Source organism: Polypterus senegalus, chromosome 12 (genome assembly GCF_016835505.1).
Source record: "Polypterus senegalus isolate Bchr_013 chromosome 12, ASM1683550v1, whole genome shotgun sequence".
In the NCBI taxonomy this organism is placed as follows: domain Eukaryota; kingdom Metazoa; phylum Chordata; class Cladistia; order Polypteriformes; family Polypteridae; genus Polypterus; species Polypterus senegalus.
This window is the reverse complement of record NC_053165.1, coordinates 96,213,148-96,231,543: the sequence shown is the minus strand read 5'-3', so window position 1 is coordinate 96,231,543 and position 18,396 is coordinate 96,213,148. Positions and strand designations below refer to the sequence as shown.

The 18,396-nt window shown below is 38.7% G+C and overlaps 1 protein-coding gene across 3 annotated transcripts in view; it reads right to left on the bottom strand.

Annotated features, from left to right (window-relative positions):
• The window catches only part of LOC120541399 (cytosolic carboxypeptidase 4), a 917,845-nt gene that overhangs the window by 558,005 nt on the left and 341,444 nt on the right, over positions 1 to 18,396 (bottom strand). For all 3 annotated transcript variants that reach the window (XM_039772988.1, XM_039772990.1, XM_039772989.1), the window contains one exon: positions 2,439 to 2,607. In XM_039772988.1, the coding sequence (XP_039628922.1) occupies positions 2,439 to 2,607 (169 nt within the window). The remainder of the gene's footprint in view (positions 1 to 2,438; positions 2,608 to 18,396) is intronic.

The window sequence follows — 18,396 nt, the reverse complement described above, 5'->3', positions numbered from 1 at the left end:
TATATGCCCATTCAAAAATTCAACACTTATGCAACATCAGTTTCTCAAACGCATTGAATTTTGTTGCAGCAGCGCAGTTACCAATTTCTTTTGTTACTTCAACGCTGTTTAATTTAAAACCAGATTCATATTTTCTTCTGATCGAACGCTCCATCGTAGATAAGGGATGCTCTTACAATAAAGGTGTGTGCGGGCGAAAGATACAAAAAAACGTTGCTTCGGAATAGTTTGGGTATTATCATGTGGTCACATAGGCACAATACATAGGAAAAAAAAGGAGTGTGCTTCGTGGTTACTCTCTCAGGTGGGCATTAGTATATCATAATCTCTTGGACCAATAGTGTGAGTTTTCTGCATTCGACTTATACGACCAATATTATAAAATACCAGAAAATATCCGGTAAAATCAAGTCCCGACTTATCCGCGAGTATCTATACTAATAAAAGGCAAAGCCCTCACTGACTCACTCACTCACTGACTCACTCACTCACTCACTCATCACTAATTCTCCAACTTCCAAATTTGGTAGGCGGCTTCCCTGCACTAACCAAAACCAATGTACGTACTTTTTTCGGTGGTATGACGCCACTGTCAGCCGCCATATTGAACTTTCCAACGTCACTAATTCTCCAACTTCACCTTTGTGGGTAGAAGGCTGAAATTTGGCAGGCTCATTCCTTACAGCTTACTTACAAAAGTTAAGCAGGTTTCATTTCGAAATTCTATGCGTAACGGTCATAGCGGTTGACAATGTTCGCCATGTTGAACTTTCTTATTTATGGCCCCATCTTCACGAAATTTGGTAGGTGGCTTCCCTGCGCTAACCAAAACTGATGTACGTACTTATTTCAGTGGTATGATGCCACTGTCGGCCTCCATATTGAACTTTTCAACGGTCTTTGTTACTTATGGGCCCATCTTCAAGAAATTTGGTACGCAGGTTCCCAACAATAACTGAATCCTACTTACGTACATATATACGTCCATAGCCTGCAGCTGGGTCACCGTGTGAGGCGTTGGGTCCCCGATCCCAACGCCTCCCACGTTGTTGGCTGCCTGCCCATATAAGGCTGTCTGTTGCTCCAGTCTTTACATTCCCTTCCTTGCTTCGCCACGGGATTCACGTCTCCCTGCTGATAACTACAGCCTTTTTATTTAATCCACGGCTTCTCCGCTGTTTTATTGTTCATTCATTACGATTATAGTTATTGTGTAGGTATTTTGGACTTACTTTACATTGTTCAGGTACCCATTTCCTTTATCATTCCAACCGTACCCCCATTAACATGTCTATCGAGGTGATCACCATCGATCAAAGAACTGTCACTTACCGAGTGGTTTCCATGCCCGGAGATGTCACCTATCTTTTCCATTCTCTTTGTTACATATTGCACGGCCATATCAGGCTCACTCTTGATATCTGGAGGAACATTTTGTCTTATGTATTGAATGACTGGGACAGGTTCAAGGTGTGGAATGATGATGGTACAGGAGATAATTATACTACACAGGAGCACTAGAAGAGTGAAATGCTTAAGCCCTTCACCTATGCATCTGCATGTGAGTTGATGGCTGCCGCTGAATTGTTCGGTTGTTGCTTTCAAGTGTACCGAAATGGCCAAATATTTTACACCTTTTGACAACCGCCAATGCCTCTTAAACATCTTAGATTGACAGGTGACGATTTCAGTAGTGGACACTTTGATGTTTATGAATATTTAAAAGCTGGATGTGAAGTTATCGATGAAACCGGTTGTATGCTTACAACGCTTGACAGATGCCGAATGTCTCTTCAACACAAGTCCTACAAATACTGTCGTAATTGAAACAAACCATGAAACTCAAACCGATTATGACAGGAGCAATCCAAGCTGTGAGATTTGAAACAAGATTACTGTTCACATGGCCAACTGTACGTTGCATGCTCAAGAGTAAGCTCAGCACACAACCTGGTCATATTACAACCGGAGGGCCGAACTCACAATGTGGTATACAAAGAGATCCTTAACAAATAATTATTTGTATATTTTCCCTCAGTTTAAAAAGGTTTAATTTTCTTCTTAATAAAAATTTTAAGGCAGTACTTTGCCGCTGTGAAGCGCGGGTATTTTGCTAGTATGCAATAATTGTAAATGTATCCTTATATTTTAAGTAAATTGTATCATTTGGTTTTTTGCAGCAAGCCTGTTAATGTTATTTGTTAAAAAATAGTCTATCGCCATGTCCGAACCACAACAGAGATACTAAAAGTTTTTTATTGTAGACTTTGTTTATAAATTGTACAAATCTCTTCATATTTCTGAAGCCCCAGATAAAAGGTGAAACAGAGGTCCCTCTCACACAAAACATTAATTTGGTGTCCCTCAATGAGCAAAACTCAAGGTCCTCCATGCCAACCTACACCATCTAAAAATTAACTGAAGGAATCTGGACTTACCATGACTTGAGGAGTCACATGAATGGCTTGACTCAGGCCTGCCTGGAACAGGAAAAGAATAGACACTTTGGCTTGATGGCACCGGAAGCGGGCACTTGGGATAACATTTTCTCATGATTTGTGTAGCAGAAGTCACCAGTAACTCGACTCCTCTTTTTCCAAGAAGATCCTACAAAAAAAAAAAAAATTGAAAAGAAGTAATTTCATGTTCATGGTATTTTCAGGTACAAGACACAGACAAGGAAATCTTAAACGCACAAGCTAGAATGAAATATTTATGAAATAAATAAAAATAATTCACAGAAAAAATAATTAGAAACATAAAAAGCCAATCTTGGAGAAATGCCTACATCCCCATGAACTCAAATTGCTGAAATAAAAGTGCAACAAGTTATTGACTGCCCACTTTTTCGCTGGACTGTCTTAACAATACACAGAGGCAGCTATGTAATGAAGTGTCCAAATACCATTGTGGCGGCTCTAGAATCATCTCGTAATGTCTATTGTGATGGACGGCCGTCAGTTCATCCCGGTCGACACATCCAGGACGCTAGATGGTGTCCTCCCTGCAGCCTAGATGTGCCCCGGATTCCTGCAGGGCATCATGGAAAATGGAGTTTGGCTTCACAGCCCTGCTGGGTACTGTGGGTGCCACCAGGGGACACTGCAGGGAGACACGGAGAGTTCTGTTTCTATTATAGCCTGGAGGTACTTCCAAGTCACGGGGACGGAAGAACTGAAGTACTTCTGGCCTGAAGAAAAAGAAGAGTTTTCATCTGATCAGGAAGTGCTATGGAAGCACATGGACTGAAGGACAGAAGCACTTCCGGGTCCAGGACTATAAAAAGGACTGTGGGAAACCCAGTAGACTGAGCCGGAGTTGGGAGGGAGTGTAACAGAGCTGCTGGGTGGAGAGAAGGATTGAGATATTGTTATTGATTTATTGTTCATGGTGGTGGAGGTGCTTTGGGGCACTTTATTGAAGAAAATAATTAAAAATTAACTTCTGGGTGATTTTACCCAGTGTACTGCATACTGTCTGTTGGGAAAAAAGGTGCGCAATAGCACCACCAAGCATCCACATATTTACACTATTTTGAATTTTCTTCAGAAAGAATACAAGAAAATTAAGTGTATAAAACAAGACAAGAATATTCCTTACAGCCGGATGATTTAGTTAGTTGATAGTTAAGGTATCCCAATACCTGATCCAGCTTTAAAAATTTTCAATGTTTCTGAATCAATTATATGACTCAATAATACTTTCAAGTTCCCTGGCTTCAGTCACAAAGGCACATTTCCTTGAATTTTGCAAAGTAAATAATTCATTAATTTTAACTGCAAGAATGCTGCTAGATCAACTTTATCGATGTCTTTAAGAATTCTGAATACTTGAATTAGGTCCCCTAACAACCTTTTCTGCTCCAGGCTAAAAAAAGTTTAATTGCTTTAGTCTGTCAATGTAGGAGATGTCCTTTAGTTCCGGGATGCCATTCATAGCGCTTCTCTGCACAGCTTCTAGTGCTGCCATGTCTTTTTATTTTATGGCAACCAAAACTGCACATGGTACTCCTCAGTCCGTCTCTTTGGTTCATTATATAGTCTGATCATAATGTCTGTCAATTAATATTAAACAATTTTTACAAGATAAACTAACATTTTATTACTTCTGCATATTGTCTAGACAAAGAGAATACTGCGTCCATGTAAACCCCTAAAATCAGACGTTCTGTCCAGAGTCGCCACTTTGCGTGTATAACATTCCATAAATTTTATACTTCTGTGCAATAACTGTGTTTTGCACAGTTTTGAAGATTCCTTATTTTTACATTGCTATGTTATGTCTTTAGTTTCTTCTGACTCTCAGATTTGTGGATTCAACTAATTTACTAACTAGATCAACATTAATGTCATTAATATAAATTTGAAAAAGTAACAGTCTAATTACAAATCCCTGAAGAGCTTCACTGATGGTCTCGTTCAATGGAGATCATTCTCCTCTAATCTGTACTCTTGTCTCCTGCCAATTAACTAAATGGAAATCCAGTTTTGTCAATTACCTCTTATGCCAATGACTTCTACTTTCAAAATAATTTCTTACTTTGGATTTGTATCAAAGGCTTTTTCAAATCTAGGTTAAAAATGATTTACTGTGCCATGTTTTGGAGTTAAACGTACATTGTAATGAATGACATTTATATTTCTTGTATTAATTATGGTATTATTTTTTTAAAGGCAAGTGGTAGCATAAGACAAACTGGGTAATATAGCACCCATTAACCATAAGATAGTTGATGCAATATTCGGATTGATTCATCTTTCCATCTTAGAATTAAACACAAAATCCTATAATACAGAAAATAAATATCTTTTCTGAGACAATAAAAACAGAACTCACATTTTTTTGTCCATCCAACATGACTTCAATAGCATAAGCACACTATTATTACTGTGATGATTACCACTACATTTAAAATGCGATTGATCGGACAAAAATTTGTGCATTGTTGGATGAACTGTGTGACATACAAAGAAGAATGGGAAAATGTATTGACTTTGAAATTTTCTGAATACCAGGATGTGTAATGTTATTCAAGTAAAAATGGGAAATCAGATTATAAAATTCACTTGGCAAAACACGGCAATGTTAGACCCACTTAATTCAGTTCAGGTTTGTGGCCACAGCCACAACAACACTGGAAGAAAAGTAGGAACCAATGTCATCCTATTCTTATTAAATAGTACATCAAATATACAAATTTAAAAGGAAATATTCATTTTTGTGTGTTGTTGACGGTGCAGTGCTACAATTGTCAGTGACAAAAGAGCTCCAGAAAGTTGTAAAGATTTCAAAGTAAGAGCAGCAGGTAATTTACCGGAGGCACATTGTAAAATTCAAGGGCAGCCCAGTGACCATCCAGAAAGTGGTGTACCAAGTCTATGGGACAAAGATAGCAGCACATTTTCAAATACATAATGTCTTCTAGAAGTGGTAAGGAGTTGTGATTGAACCCTCTTAGCAGCTTTGCATCATGGCCTAGTCACTGCTGGTGTCAAGTGTATTAATCTTACTATGTCTGTTATAATAAGAAATAAGGAAATCAAAACTGCAAACAAGAGTTGGGGATTTGCCCTGTATAATACCTGCGAATTTTGGTTTAAACGTGTTGGAAAAACCAAACAGTTGACAGTTTACAGTACAGTAGTGGAATGATCATTTAAATAGAAAATGGCTACAGGAACTGAGTTGACAGGAAATGATGGAAAATCCGGAAGTGATATTAACGGGACCCGGAAGTGACGTCATCTGGTAGCACCAGAAGTGACATCATCATTGAGGAACTTGAAGTGACATCATCTTGAAGGGCCAGAAGTGACATCATCGGTGAGAGACCAGAAGTGACGTCATCTAAATGTGCCGGAAGTGACTTCATCACAGAAGGAGTGGTTTGTACGGAGCCATTTTCAGATATCGGAGGTGTTGTTGGTGAGTGGGTGTTATTATTATTTTTCTTCTTTTGTTCTGTAGAGACAGAGAGAGAGACATCAGTACCCCAATTCAACCCCTGTCTGAAATTATATTGCTCACCTCAGGGCTTGTTGAATGCCTCCTAAGCATATGTGACACTGTATAGGTTGACCTCCTGTATCCCAAACACCACAGTAAGGTTAATTGGAGAGTCTGAATGGTCTCAGTACAAGTGAATTCACTCTGCAATGGACTGTCAGGTGTATTTCCGGTTAGGTCTCGGTTAGACATAAAAAGGTTATTATTATTATTATTTCCTGCCCAAAGCAAGGATAGACTCAGAACTATCTCTGAACTATACCATTTTAACAGATGAACGAGTAGATAAGTGTAAAATGTCATGTCATTTTCTAACCTGTTTAATCCATACCAGGGTCATGGGGGTCAATTTAATGTCGCCCATTCACCTAATCAGCATGATTTTGGACAGCGGATGGAAACTGGAGCACCTGGCAGAAACCCACGCAGTGCTACGAATGTGACACCCTGCTGCCCCACGTGCAAAATGTGAAAAAAAAAATGAATATGCTACAGATGTAGTGTTGCCACAATGTTTAACTCTGGTCTCACTGAATATTTCTCTTGTATTATTTTGTTTTGATATTTTTTGAAGTAATATGTGCAAATTCTGCTGCCCTAGTAAGGAATTGCGATTTCATAAGCAAGCTGCTATTTCACATGGAGAATATTTTTTGCCTGCCTTATTTTGGATGTATGTTTGACTAGACTTGCCTTTAGTTAAAAAAAAGAGGAAGTACAGTGAAGAAAAAGTAAAAAAGACAGAGGGAAGCCATCAGGATGTGCGGTACTGTCTACTCTGTTACAAACACGTTGTTTTTAGACATTGCACAGTTTACAAGGATTCCAAGCAAGAAGGCAGATATCCAGATAATTCTTCATTCTATTTCTAGGCTTTTCAGCCAGGGATAAAAAGACTAGACAGAGATATCTGTTTTTTTTACATGAGAGAGCAATACCATCCATTTTCCAACCCGTTGAATCCGAACACAGGGTCATGGGGGTCTGCTGGAGCCAATCCCAGCCAACACTGGGCACAAGGCAGGAACCAATCCTGGGCAGGGTGCCAACCCACCGCAGGACACACACAAACACATACTAGGGCCAATTTAGAATCGCCAATCCACCTAACCTGCATGTCTTTGGACTGTGGGAGGAAACCGGAGCGCCCGGAGGAAACCCACGCAGACACAGGGAGAACATGCAAACTCCACGCAGGGAGGACCCGGGAAGCGAATCTGGGTCTCCTAACTGTGAGGCAGCAGCGCTACCACTGCGCCACCGTGCCACCCAAGAGCAATACCCTCTTATTTTATTTAATTCTCCATAGTAATGAATTCACAGCATAACTAGAGTTTTGCTTTACAAAATAACTTGTGAAACTGTGGTATTTCCATTAACACATGAAGAAACCTGTTTAATTCCTGTTTGGGAGTGCTTCAGGTGCTAATTCTGCATGTGTCTGACTGTCATTTATGCTTTAAATAAAGCTGTCTAGTGAAAAAAAAAGTTCATTGGAGTCATTTATTGTGACATGTAAACATTTTGTTGAGCTGTAAGATGTCTATTGTTGTGATCTGGCAGTGAGATACCCACTTTGCCAATTATGATCACAATCTCGGTGATAGCAATCCTAAAGGTGCATCAAAGACAGAAATGGTTCTTGGTACATTCCTCCTCCTCCACCTCATCTGCAGGAATCAAGAAACAGAAAAAGGTGATTATTAGGTAAAAAGTGTAATGTGTTCTCCGCTGGAGAAAACACAATATGCAGCATGGTGTGTTTTGGTCTTTAGTGGTGAAAATATGCAACATGCCACATTTTTACAGCTCCTTCACAGTAATTTACTGTTGTGCTTTGGATTAACTGCATTATTCACTAACAAAACCTTAGGGAGAAATAATTCCTTCCTTTCCTCCCCCATTAATTTTGTGAAACTGTATGTAAAACAAAACTTGACTGTTTCGCTCATCCCTACTTTTAGAACATTAGAACACTCTAGACGAAAACAAGCCATTCAGCCCAAAAAAGCTCACCAGTCCTATCCACTTATTTCTGACAAAATACATCAAGTTGAGTTTTGCAAGTCCCTAAAGTCTTACCGTCTACCACACTACTTCAAGTGTCTACCGTTCTTTGTGTAAAGAAAAATTTCCTAATGTTTGTGCGAAATTTACCCTTAACAAGTTTCCATCTGTTTCCCCGTGTTCGTGATGAACTCATTTTAAACTAACAGTCTCGATGCACTGGACTAATTCCCTTCATAATTTTAAACACCTCAGTCATGTCACCTCTTAATCTTCTAAATATGACCTCCTGTAACTGGTAGTAAACTCTTCTGTCTTGGCTCATATTTTGTATAGACTTCATCAGGAAATAGTTTTTGTTCAGTGTAGTAGAATAGTAATTTTCTCAAGTTAAGTAAAGAGAAAACTGAAATTTTAGTGATCAGCAATAATGGATACAATGAGGCTATTAGAAATAAACTGGATACATTAGGATTAAAAGTCAAGACGGAGGTAAAAAGCTTAGAGGTAATTGTTGACTGTAATTTGAATTTTAAATCACATATTAATCAGATCATTAGGACAGCATTTTTTCACTTAAGAAACATAAGTAAAGTTAGACCTCTTATATCACTGAAAGATGCTGAGAAATTAGTTCACACGTTTGTTTTCAGTCGACTAGATTACTGTAACGCACTCCTCTCAGGACTACCCAAAAAAGACATCAATCGTTTGCAACGAGTGCAGAATGCAGCTGCTAGAATCCTAACTAGGAAAAGAAAATCAGAACACATCACACCAGTCTTAGCGTCACTACACTGGTTACCTGTGTCATTCAGAATTGACTTTAAAATTCTGCTTATGGTTTATAAAGCCTTAAATAATCTCGCCCCATCTTATATATCGGAATGTCTGACACCTTATATTCCAAATCGTAACCTCAGATCCTCAAATGAGTGTCTCCTTAGAATTCCAAGAACAAAACTTAAAAGAAGTGGTTAGGCGGCCTTCTGCTGTTATGCACCTAAAATCTGGAATAGCCTGCCAATAGGAATTCGCCAGGCTGATACAGTAGAGCACTTTAAAATACTGCTGAAAACACATTACTTTAACATGGCCTTTTTATAACTTCATTTTAATCGTAATTTAACTTAATCCTGATACTCTGTATGTTCAATTCATCATAATAACTATTCATGGTGGCTCTAAAATTGGTACTAACCCCTACTCTCTTTTCTGTTTCTTTTTCCGGTTTCTTTGTGGTGGTGGCCTGCGCCACCTCCACCTACTCAAAGCTTCATGATGCTCCAACAATGATGGATGGATTAAAAGGAAGAAGTCTACGTGACCATCATCATCATCAAGCCCTTCCGTGAGAACCCTAAATCCAAAGAGGACTGTTTCATTTATGTTAGGTAGAATGCCCAGAGGGGACTAGGCGGTCTCATGGTCTGGAATCCCTGCAGATTTTATTTTTTCTCCAGCCGTCTGGAGTTTTTTTGTTTTTTCTGTCCCCCCTGGCCATTGAACCTTACTCTTATTCGATGTTAATGTTGATTTATTTTGTTTTATAATTATGTCTTTCATTTTTCTATTCTTTAATATGTAAAGCACTTTGAACTACTGTTTGTATGAAAATGTGCTATATAAATAAATGTTGTTGTTGTTGTTGTTGTAGTGAAATTCTCCTCATCATTCATGACTAAGAGCAGAAGGACGATCCAAAGAAGGCAGCACACTGAAGTATAGATCACTCAGGGATTTTAAGACAGACACGTGCATGTTTACCTACTTTAGGACTATCTGTTACTGTACATAAATAATAATGTTACCCACTTTCTGATGCAATGGGGTACAACAAAACCATCAAGTCCAGTCGGTAATAGAGAGCTGATGGAGATTATTAGTGCCTCTTTATTGTAGTGTCCCGTGCAAACGAGAGGAATAAATCTGTCACAAATCAACCTGCTGGCACTCGTGGAGTACTGGAGCTGGAACCTCGATCTTGGGAGATCTGTGTTTTTTTCTAGTTTTGACATATTTTATTTTGTAGTATTTACTTTATGTTTCCATTATATTAATTCACTGATTTTTTTAGAGAATTTTAAGTTTTTTGTTTTTTTATGTATAAAGGTAACCTGTACTGCCCCACTTATTTCGGACTTAGGGATGAGATCCCATGATGATGTATGGTCGATAAGAAAAATACAGTGATGGAGGAGAGAAATAGAAAAAGTCGGGATTTGCAGCGTTATCAAGGCTACCAATTTGTGTAATACAAATCAATATGTCAGGGTTTTGTAGAAGGAAACATTTTGAATGGATTCCAAAGAATAAACTGGATATTTAGACAACTCTTCATTTCATTTAATTGCTAAGAGATTCTGGGTTTCTTTACAGTGTATGGGAGAGGGCTGCCATCCAGATTTTTTCAAAGTTAGAATCTGCATTCCCTAGCAAATGTGCATCATATATGCAGTTGAACCATTTGAACTAAAAATCAGAACTAAACAATATATAGCATGTGGAATTGTATTGTGTATCATTTGTTTGTTTGTTCTCTAAGGTACTTCCATTATATTTTGATCAATTGTATTGGGAGGTAAATGTGTCTTCTGCTTTTGCTTTGTTGTTTATAATGTTAGTTTTCTAACTCCTTATTTATATTTACTTCTTGTTATTCATACTTTAATTTTTATAGACTTAACTAGAAAGGGACTTTATGCTGACAAGGGTAGCTAAATAGTGTGGAATTGTTTATAAAATACTGGAAATGTACATTATTGCTAGGAAAGATATGTTATACCAAAATAAAGAACTGCAGGCAGCTGAAACAATGAAACAAAAAAGTAGAATAATGAAGAAGTAATATTTTGCTTAATTCTCAGCGTTTAACATAAGGCAGGCATAATAATTAGTACCTAATGATCCAAGTTAGTCTGACAGACAAGAATCAAGAGTGTCTTTTGCATTGTCTTATTAAAAAGAGTCCTGAAGGAGTCAAATTCTTGCCAGCGTCATAAAAAATGCTTCCAGACAGGAAAGCTTTGCAGTTCGACAGAGGAAAACTCCTTTAACAAATATGTTTTAATTAAGATGAGAAAGTTATGGATTATTAAATGGCAGAGTGAAAAAGTGTAATAATAAAATGGTAATTTTTCCTCCTGCTTTGATTTGCAGCTTGCTGAGAAAATCAATATGATTGCCCTGAGCTTATGAATCACTCTTGCAACTATCTGAAAACGCAAGGTAGTGCTAAACTGCTTGTACATCACAGCCATATAATGTCATATATTATTGATTTATGAAACTTGATGGACTTCGATACAGAGAGTATTATGAATCGTATAAGAAACTCTACTCATGTAATTCTGCTTTGAAAACCAGTACTTAAACATAATATTAGTGCAGGACAGGAAAAACAAGTTTGAATCTCTAAATACATGAATAAAAAGCTGTAAAGTGTAATTCAGAAGATGCCGTGTTTTGTCTTCTGTGTTTCTTTCTTCCGTTATGTTTTACTGTAGAAGCAGCTTGAGCGGAGGAAGTCAGATTTCAAGTTTTCCAACAACAGTTTTAACATCTTCCTGACAATTGTCTGGTGATTGAAGGCCAGCCAAGAACTGGGTCTCATCCCAGTGAAGTGTGCTGGTATAGCTGTAATTGTTGGACTGTGGATTGTTGAACACCTCCATCAAACATGAAGAATAGCAGATAAACTTCATGTACCTGCAGCTTCACAAATTAAACCTCATAAACACATGAAAAAAGAGGATCCAAACTGACTAGTAAATCAAGAGTGTCCGCTGAGGGCTTCGATTCTGCTTTACTAGTACTGTCTGCTATAAAGTTTACAGTACTGGCACCAAGCATCAGTCAGTTTTATATGCTCTGTGGTCTGCTGTTACACATTGGGCAGCTGTTCCTCCGCTCTCAGGAATGTGTTAAGAATTTATAGCATAATGTCTTATATGTTACTGCATTGTTTTTTTAATATTGTATTACTTTGGGGCATCTTGCAACTGTAGCGTACTGTCGAGCCATGTGGTGTGATGTAATGGCATCAGTGCAATGGCCCTATAACGTAGGTAATACATCTTATTAAACAGATGACGTAGCAAGTGGCAGAGAAATCGAGAATGAATTCTCTATGGACTTAAAAAATTTCTGCCACAGCCATACCTGTATATTAATCACTTAGTTTCCACTGCTAACTGGTAAGTTAAACTACTCTAGATAACATTATATGGAAGGCCTCTTTCTTTAACATTTTTTTGTGGTTTTGACCCATCAGTAATTTACTGGTCAGGTAAATTAAATTAGAACAATGTAGACAAAAGCAGGCCATTGGGCCCAACAAAACTTGCCATTCCTTTCCACTAAATTCTTCCAAAATAACATCAAGTCAAGTTTTGAAAGTTCCTAAAGTCTTACTGTCTACCACACTGCTTGGTAACTTATTATTTTAGTATCTATGGATCTCCATATAAAGAAAGACATTCTAATGTTTGTGTGAAATTTACAAGTTAACAACATTCCAACTGTGTCCCTGTGTTCTTGATGAACTCATTTTAAAACAACAGACTTAATCCACTGGACTAATTCAATTCATAATTTTAAATACTTCAGTCAGGTCTCCTCTTACTCTTCTTTTGATTAAACTGGAAAGGCTCAGCTCTTTAAATCTTTCTTCATAACTCATCCGCTGTAACCCTGGGATCAGTCTAGTTGCTCTTCTCTGGACCTTTTCTAGCACTGCTATGTCCTTTTTGTAGCCTGAAGACCAAAACTGCACACACAGTACTCCAGATGAGGCCTCACCACTGTATTATAAAGCCTGAGCACCACCTCCTTAGAGTTGTAATCCAGACATCATGCTATATAACCTCACATTCTGTTAGCCATCTTAATGGCTTCTGAACACTGTCTGACAGTTGATAATGTAGAGTCCACTATGACTCCTAAATTCTTCTCATAAAGTGTACTTTTGATTTGCAGACCTCCCATTGTGTATTCAAACCTAATATTTTTACTTCTTATGTGTAATACTTTACATTTACTGTCTTCACATTTCATCTGCCAAAAATCAGCCCAAGCCTGTATGCTGTCCAGGTCCTTCAGTAATGATCTGCCAATCCACCTATCTTGATATCATCTGCAAACCTAACCAGCGTGTTACTTACAGTATATTTCTATCCTGATTATTTATATGTATTAAAAATAGCAGTGGCCCTAGCGTTGACCCCTGTGGATCACCACTCTTAACATCGGCCAATTCTGATGAGGTGCCCCGCACCGTCACCCTCTGCTTCCTGTGTCTGAGCCGTTTCTGCACCCATCTAAAAACATCACCCTGAACTCCCACTTCTTTTAGTTTGATGCACAACCTCTCATGTGGCACCTCATCAAATGCTTTCTGAAAGTCAAGTTAAATAATATCATATGCTCCTCTTTGATCATATCCTATGTATCATATTCATAGAATTTCAGCATGTTAGTAAAACTCAACTCCCTCTTCTGAACCCATGCTGACTGTTCAGTAAATCTCCTGCTCTTGCCATGTGTTGCTCAGTCTCTTCCCTAATAATTCTTTCTATTAATTTTCCTATCATGCACATTATGCTTACTGGCCTATAGTTGTTGGATCTGCCCGATTACCCTTTTTATATGATGCGATAATATTTGCCATTTTCCAGTCCTTTGGAATTTCCCCAGTGCGCAGTGACTTCCTAAAATACGTTTCAAGGGTTAATATATGTACAGTACTTACGGACATCCTTAAGAGCTTAAAACTGTCCTTTACATTTTGAATTAAATACTGTAAACTGTAGTATTATTAAGGTAACTTTTTTTAATGTTCATGTATAGAGGCTGGTGCTGTCATATTGTCTACTAGATGGTGGAATTTCAGAGTGACTGGAATTGCTATTGCAACATTTGTGAAATCCAGATACAGTATACTGTTTTTTTGCATTTGGCCAGATCTTTGTTGTCATAATCAAATCATGTATTGAAACCATTAAGTTCCATAAGAAGAACATTGATGCTATTGAATTAATATGATTTCATAGTCAATATGCATCTATATGACCTGACACATTTTAAGTTATCACCAGTGCTGCTCTATTCCAGCTTATTGCAGTGCATTTTAATAACTTTTATTGTTTTGCTAAGCTCATTAACTTCACTTTTTGTATATTTCCATATCAACACCCTGACATGTGTTAATATGAACCATCACCAGACTTATCAACACTGATGAACCACAGTTTTGTATTAGGAGATTAACAGGTTTCACAGATGGTGGAGTTGGTGGGTGATTGATTTACTTCAGTGGTTTCCAATCCCAGTCCCGGGGGACTCTTGTGATTGCAGGTTTTTGTTTCAGTCAGTTGTACAATCAGTGAGTGACATTTCCTTTAATTGACCTTGTCGTTTAATTAGCTGTTTTTCTTCTTATAGCCTTTAAAAAAAACAGTAGTGAGAGATTTGCAGTCTACACAGCTTTACTTATCTTTAGTACCTGTTGACCCTGATTCTATGCTGATCCTATGTCTTACTTGTGTTTCTGAATGAATGAGTAGTAACTTTCTCAAGCTAAAAAAGGAAAAAAAAAAAAAATTCTTTGTGGCTGGCAAAAAAAGAAATAATGAGGGTATTAGAAATAAATTTGATCCTGTAGCATTAAAAGTCAAAAAATCAATTAGATCTAATCATTAACTCTGACCAAAACTTTTTCTGCTTCCACCCTCCTGAGCCACATTGTTGGATTTAGTACTCCAATACTGGTGGTGCAGTGAAGGAGATCAATCACATCCTTGTGGGCAGATGCTGAAGGCTCCTACAGAACTGCAGAGTCTACAGAAGTGCTCAGTTTGTGAATTCTGACCACAGACTTATTGTTGCTACTCCGGCTTAGGTTCAGTAGGCTACCACCTACTAGAAGAATGAGGCTGGACTTGGCCAGACTCCGAGATCAGGCTGTTTCTAATAAGTTTGCACATGGTTTATGTGAGGAACTTGCAGACGTAGGTGCGATTGCCTGTCCTAATGTGATGTTGGAGATCTTCTATGACAAGACCCTGAAGGTTGCTGAGGGTTGTGCTTGGTGTTGTCGGTGTTCCCAGAAGGAGTTCAAGTTCAAAGTTTATTGTCATATGCGCTGTAAGGAAACACATTTCCCTTTACAATGAAATTCTTTCTTTGCTGTCCACACCAAATGACAAAACCAATGTATAAAGAGAAACATAAATAATAAGTAGCAGATAGGTATTTATTCTTATAGAACGCCCTGGATATTATCGAGAGGAGTCTTAGCGCATGGCTTGATGGTAACTTTGGTCCCTTCCAGGAACTGAGAAGGATGACTGCAAGGGCTCTGAGGGCAGATAACGAAGTGTTTGTTAGAGGAATCTGTGAGCAAGTGACACACCATCTATGGTCTAGTGACACATGTCCTGCTTGCAGAGGAATTGAAGCATTATGCACATCCATATCTGTTCCTCATAAAGTCACAGTCAGGGCTGGTGATGGAACAGTCCATACAGATGACACTGCAGTTGTGAACCACTGGGCTGGCTCGTTTGAGCAGCTGTTTAAAGCTGATCCTCTGGCTAGGATGTAGGACAGCTCTGGTTCCACAGTTCTTGTGGCTGCTCTTCCCATTAGCTGTGAAGTACCCAGTCTCACTGAGATTGCAGAGGTAGGACACCAGCTGAGGGAAGGGAAGGCTGCAGGGATCTGTGATATCTGAGTTGAACTTTTCCAGGTTAGTGGTAAGGCTGTCCTTCTGGCATTGTAAGCAATCTTTGCTTCCATTTGGGACATAGTCATTATCCCAACTGACTATAAAACAGGACTTGTTGGCCCTATCTGGAAAGGGAATGGTGATCACCTGTATAACAGCAACTACTGGGTGTAACATTGCTCTTTGTGCCAAGTAAGGTCCTTGTTAGGGTCATCCCCAATAGGATCCGTGATAACTTGCCTTCACCCAACTGGAGCAGTCTGGTTTTATGTCTAAGAAATCTATCTTTGACTGCATCCTAGCACTGAGGGTTCTCATCAACCGCAAAAGCAAATATCGGCAGAATTTCTTTGCAGCCTTTGTTGATTTTTGTAAAGCGTTGAACTCAGTTGATCAAGCTGTCATTTGGGACAACCTGAGACTCACGGGATACCCCCAATGTTGCTGGATGTCATGGCCGCTCTTTACCGGTACTGTGTTTGCTGTGCATATTGAAGGCAGAACCTCTGCGTTTTTTCCAGATGATTCTGGGAGTTGTCGGGGTTTGCTTTTGCTTCTAGCTTGTTCATTGCTTACATGGACTGGTTGTTGGGTAGAGTCTTGGGGTCCAGCAACTGTGGGGCATCTGTTAGTGAAGAAAGATTCACTGATCTTGACTTTGCCAACGATGCTGTGATCTTCGTGCAGTCAATGGAGGCTCTGATCGGGGCTGTTGAGAGACTCTGCTAAGAGTACTGGATAACCTGGATCAATAACCAAGATCCAGGCCTTTAATGACCTTTTGGGCACAGCCATCAGCAGGGTGTCTCTCTGCACAGAGTGTGACTACGTTGAGAGGTTTACTTACCTTGGCAGTAACATTCATGTCTCTGGTGACTCTTCCTATGAAGTCAGTAGACAGATTAGGTGAGCACGGCAGGTCATGAGGTAGCTGGAAAGGGTTGTGTGGTGCTCTTGTTTTGCTATATGTTTGCAAGACATGGACGCTATTCAGTGACCTGAGATGAAGACTGGACTCCTTTGGTACTGAGTCTGGTTGGAGGATCCTTGGGTACCACTTGTTTGACTTTGTGTCTCAGAAGGGGTTGCTTATGGAGTCGTGAATAAGGCACAATACCTGCATTGTACTGTAATCGAGTGTTAGCTACGGCACTATGGCCAAGTGTCACGATTCCCCGTGGATGATCCAGCTCACAGGATTTTCATTGTTGAACGGCTGGACCAGATCAAGGGGACATCCATGTAACATCTGCGGCAGATAGATGGTCATTTCTGTATGGTAGAACTGGACCGCATGTGTCCCTGGGGGGTTGCCAACCTGGAGTTATTTCGCCGTGTGTTGGGTGTAACAATGAGCTGAAACTGATACAGCTATTTTCATATAAATTGCCAGAATAGAGATGATTGGTGCCGTCAGTAGTTTAAGTAATGACCTGTGTAAAGAACTGAACTCATAAAAATCAACAAATTATGGTGGACTAAGCCATGCATAGCCAGCCTGTCCCCTAATTGATTGTTAGGTGTTTGAGTTCTTTGCTATTAAAAGAAAGAAAATTATGACTGTTCTTCAAAGCTGGAGTAGAAAATGCAACTACATAGGGCCACAACCATCACATCCAGGGACTGCCGCTGCAACTGGGATAATAGATTGATCGATTTTCCTGGAGACTGAAGAAACAATTTACTTCATACATGCCATAGCTCGGTTTACCAGAGAGTTAACATTAGCTTTAGAGCACTGTTGTTCATCCAGAGGGATATGGTTTTGTTTAAGAATTCCTAAAGGTACTGCAAATCCATACAATCAGCTTTTTATGGTATTCTATCATTAATATACCAGCTCAATGGTGTCCAAGGAAAAATACAAAATCCTTTATGTACTCTGAACCAATAGGCCAATTAACACAGTTACCCATGAGGCCAGAAACCCGGCATGACTGAACATGACAATGAGCTATGTATCATAAAAGTGGAAGGAGGATTCAGGAGTGTAGATTCAGCATAGTTTTGTGTTTTCTGTTAAGGGAAGCAAAGTCAAATACATGCATGAGGTCTTATCACAGACATGAAAAGCACCAAGTATCCACAACCATAACGCACAGTAAAAAAAATCCAAAAGAAGCAGATTTTCAAAAATAATGAGAAATAAATTAAAAAAGCAGTGATAATACAATATGAAGAAATGTGCAACGATCAGAAAAGTACTTAAAGACATATTCTCTCTTGGCTGCTTAATAATGAAATTTACAGAGCAACTCAACAAAACGGGTAAAGTAAAAGACAGAGTGTTGTGATTGAAGCAGTGGCACAACTACTGGGAATACAGGTGGGTCTGTTGAATCGGGACCAATGAGATTGGGTGACCTATGGTGACTGCATGATTATGTTTTGTATGCTGTTAGCTTGCTTTCCTACTTGACATCAGAATGAAAAGTTTAACAGCATTCTCATTCCTGCAAGTCCATAAAACTTAATTATACTGTAAGAGAAGGTGTGCTTGAGACTGCATGACATTCTGGCTTCATTTGCGCTAGAACATTTATAAATATAGACTGGATCATAACATTTTAACTTTCTATTGTGTCTTCTAATAACAGTTTATTTATACAGTATATATATATATATATATATATATATATATATATATATATATATAT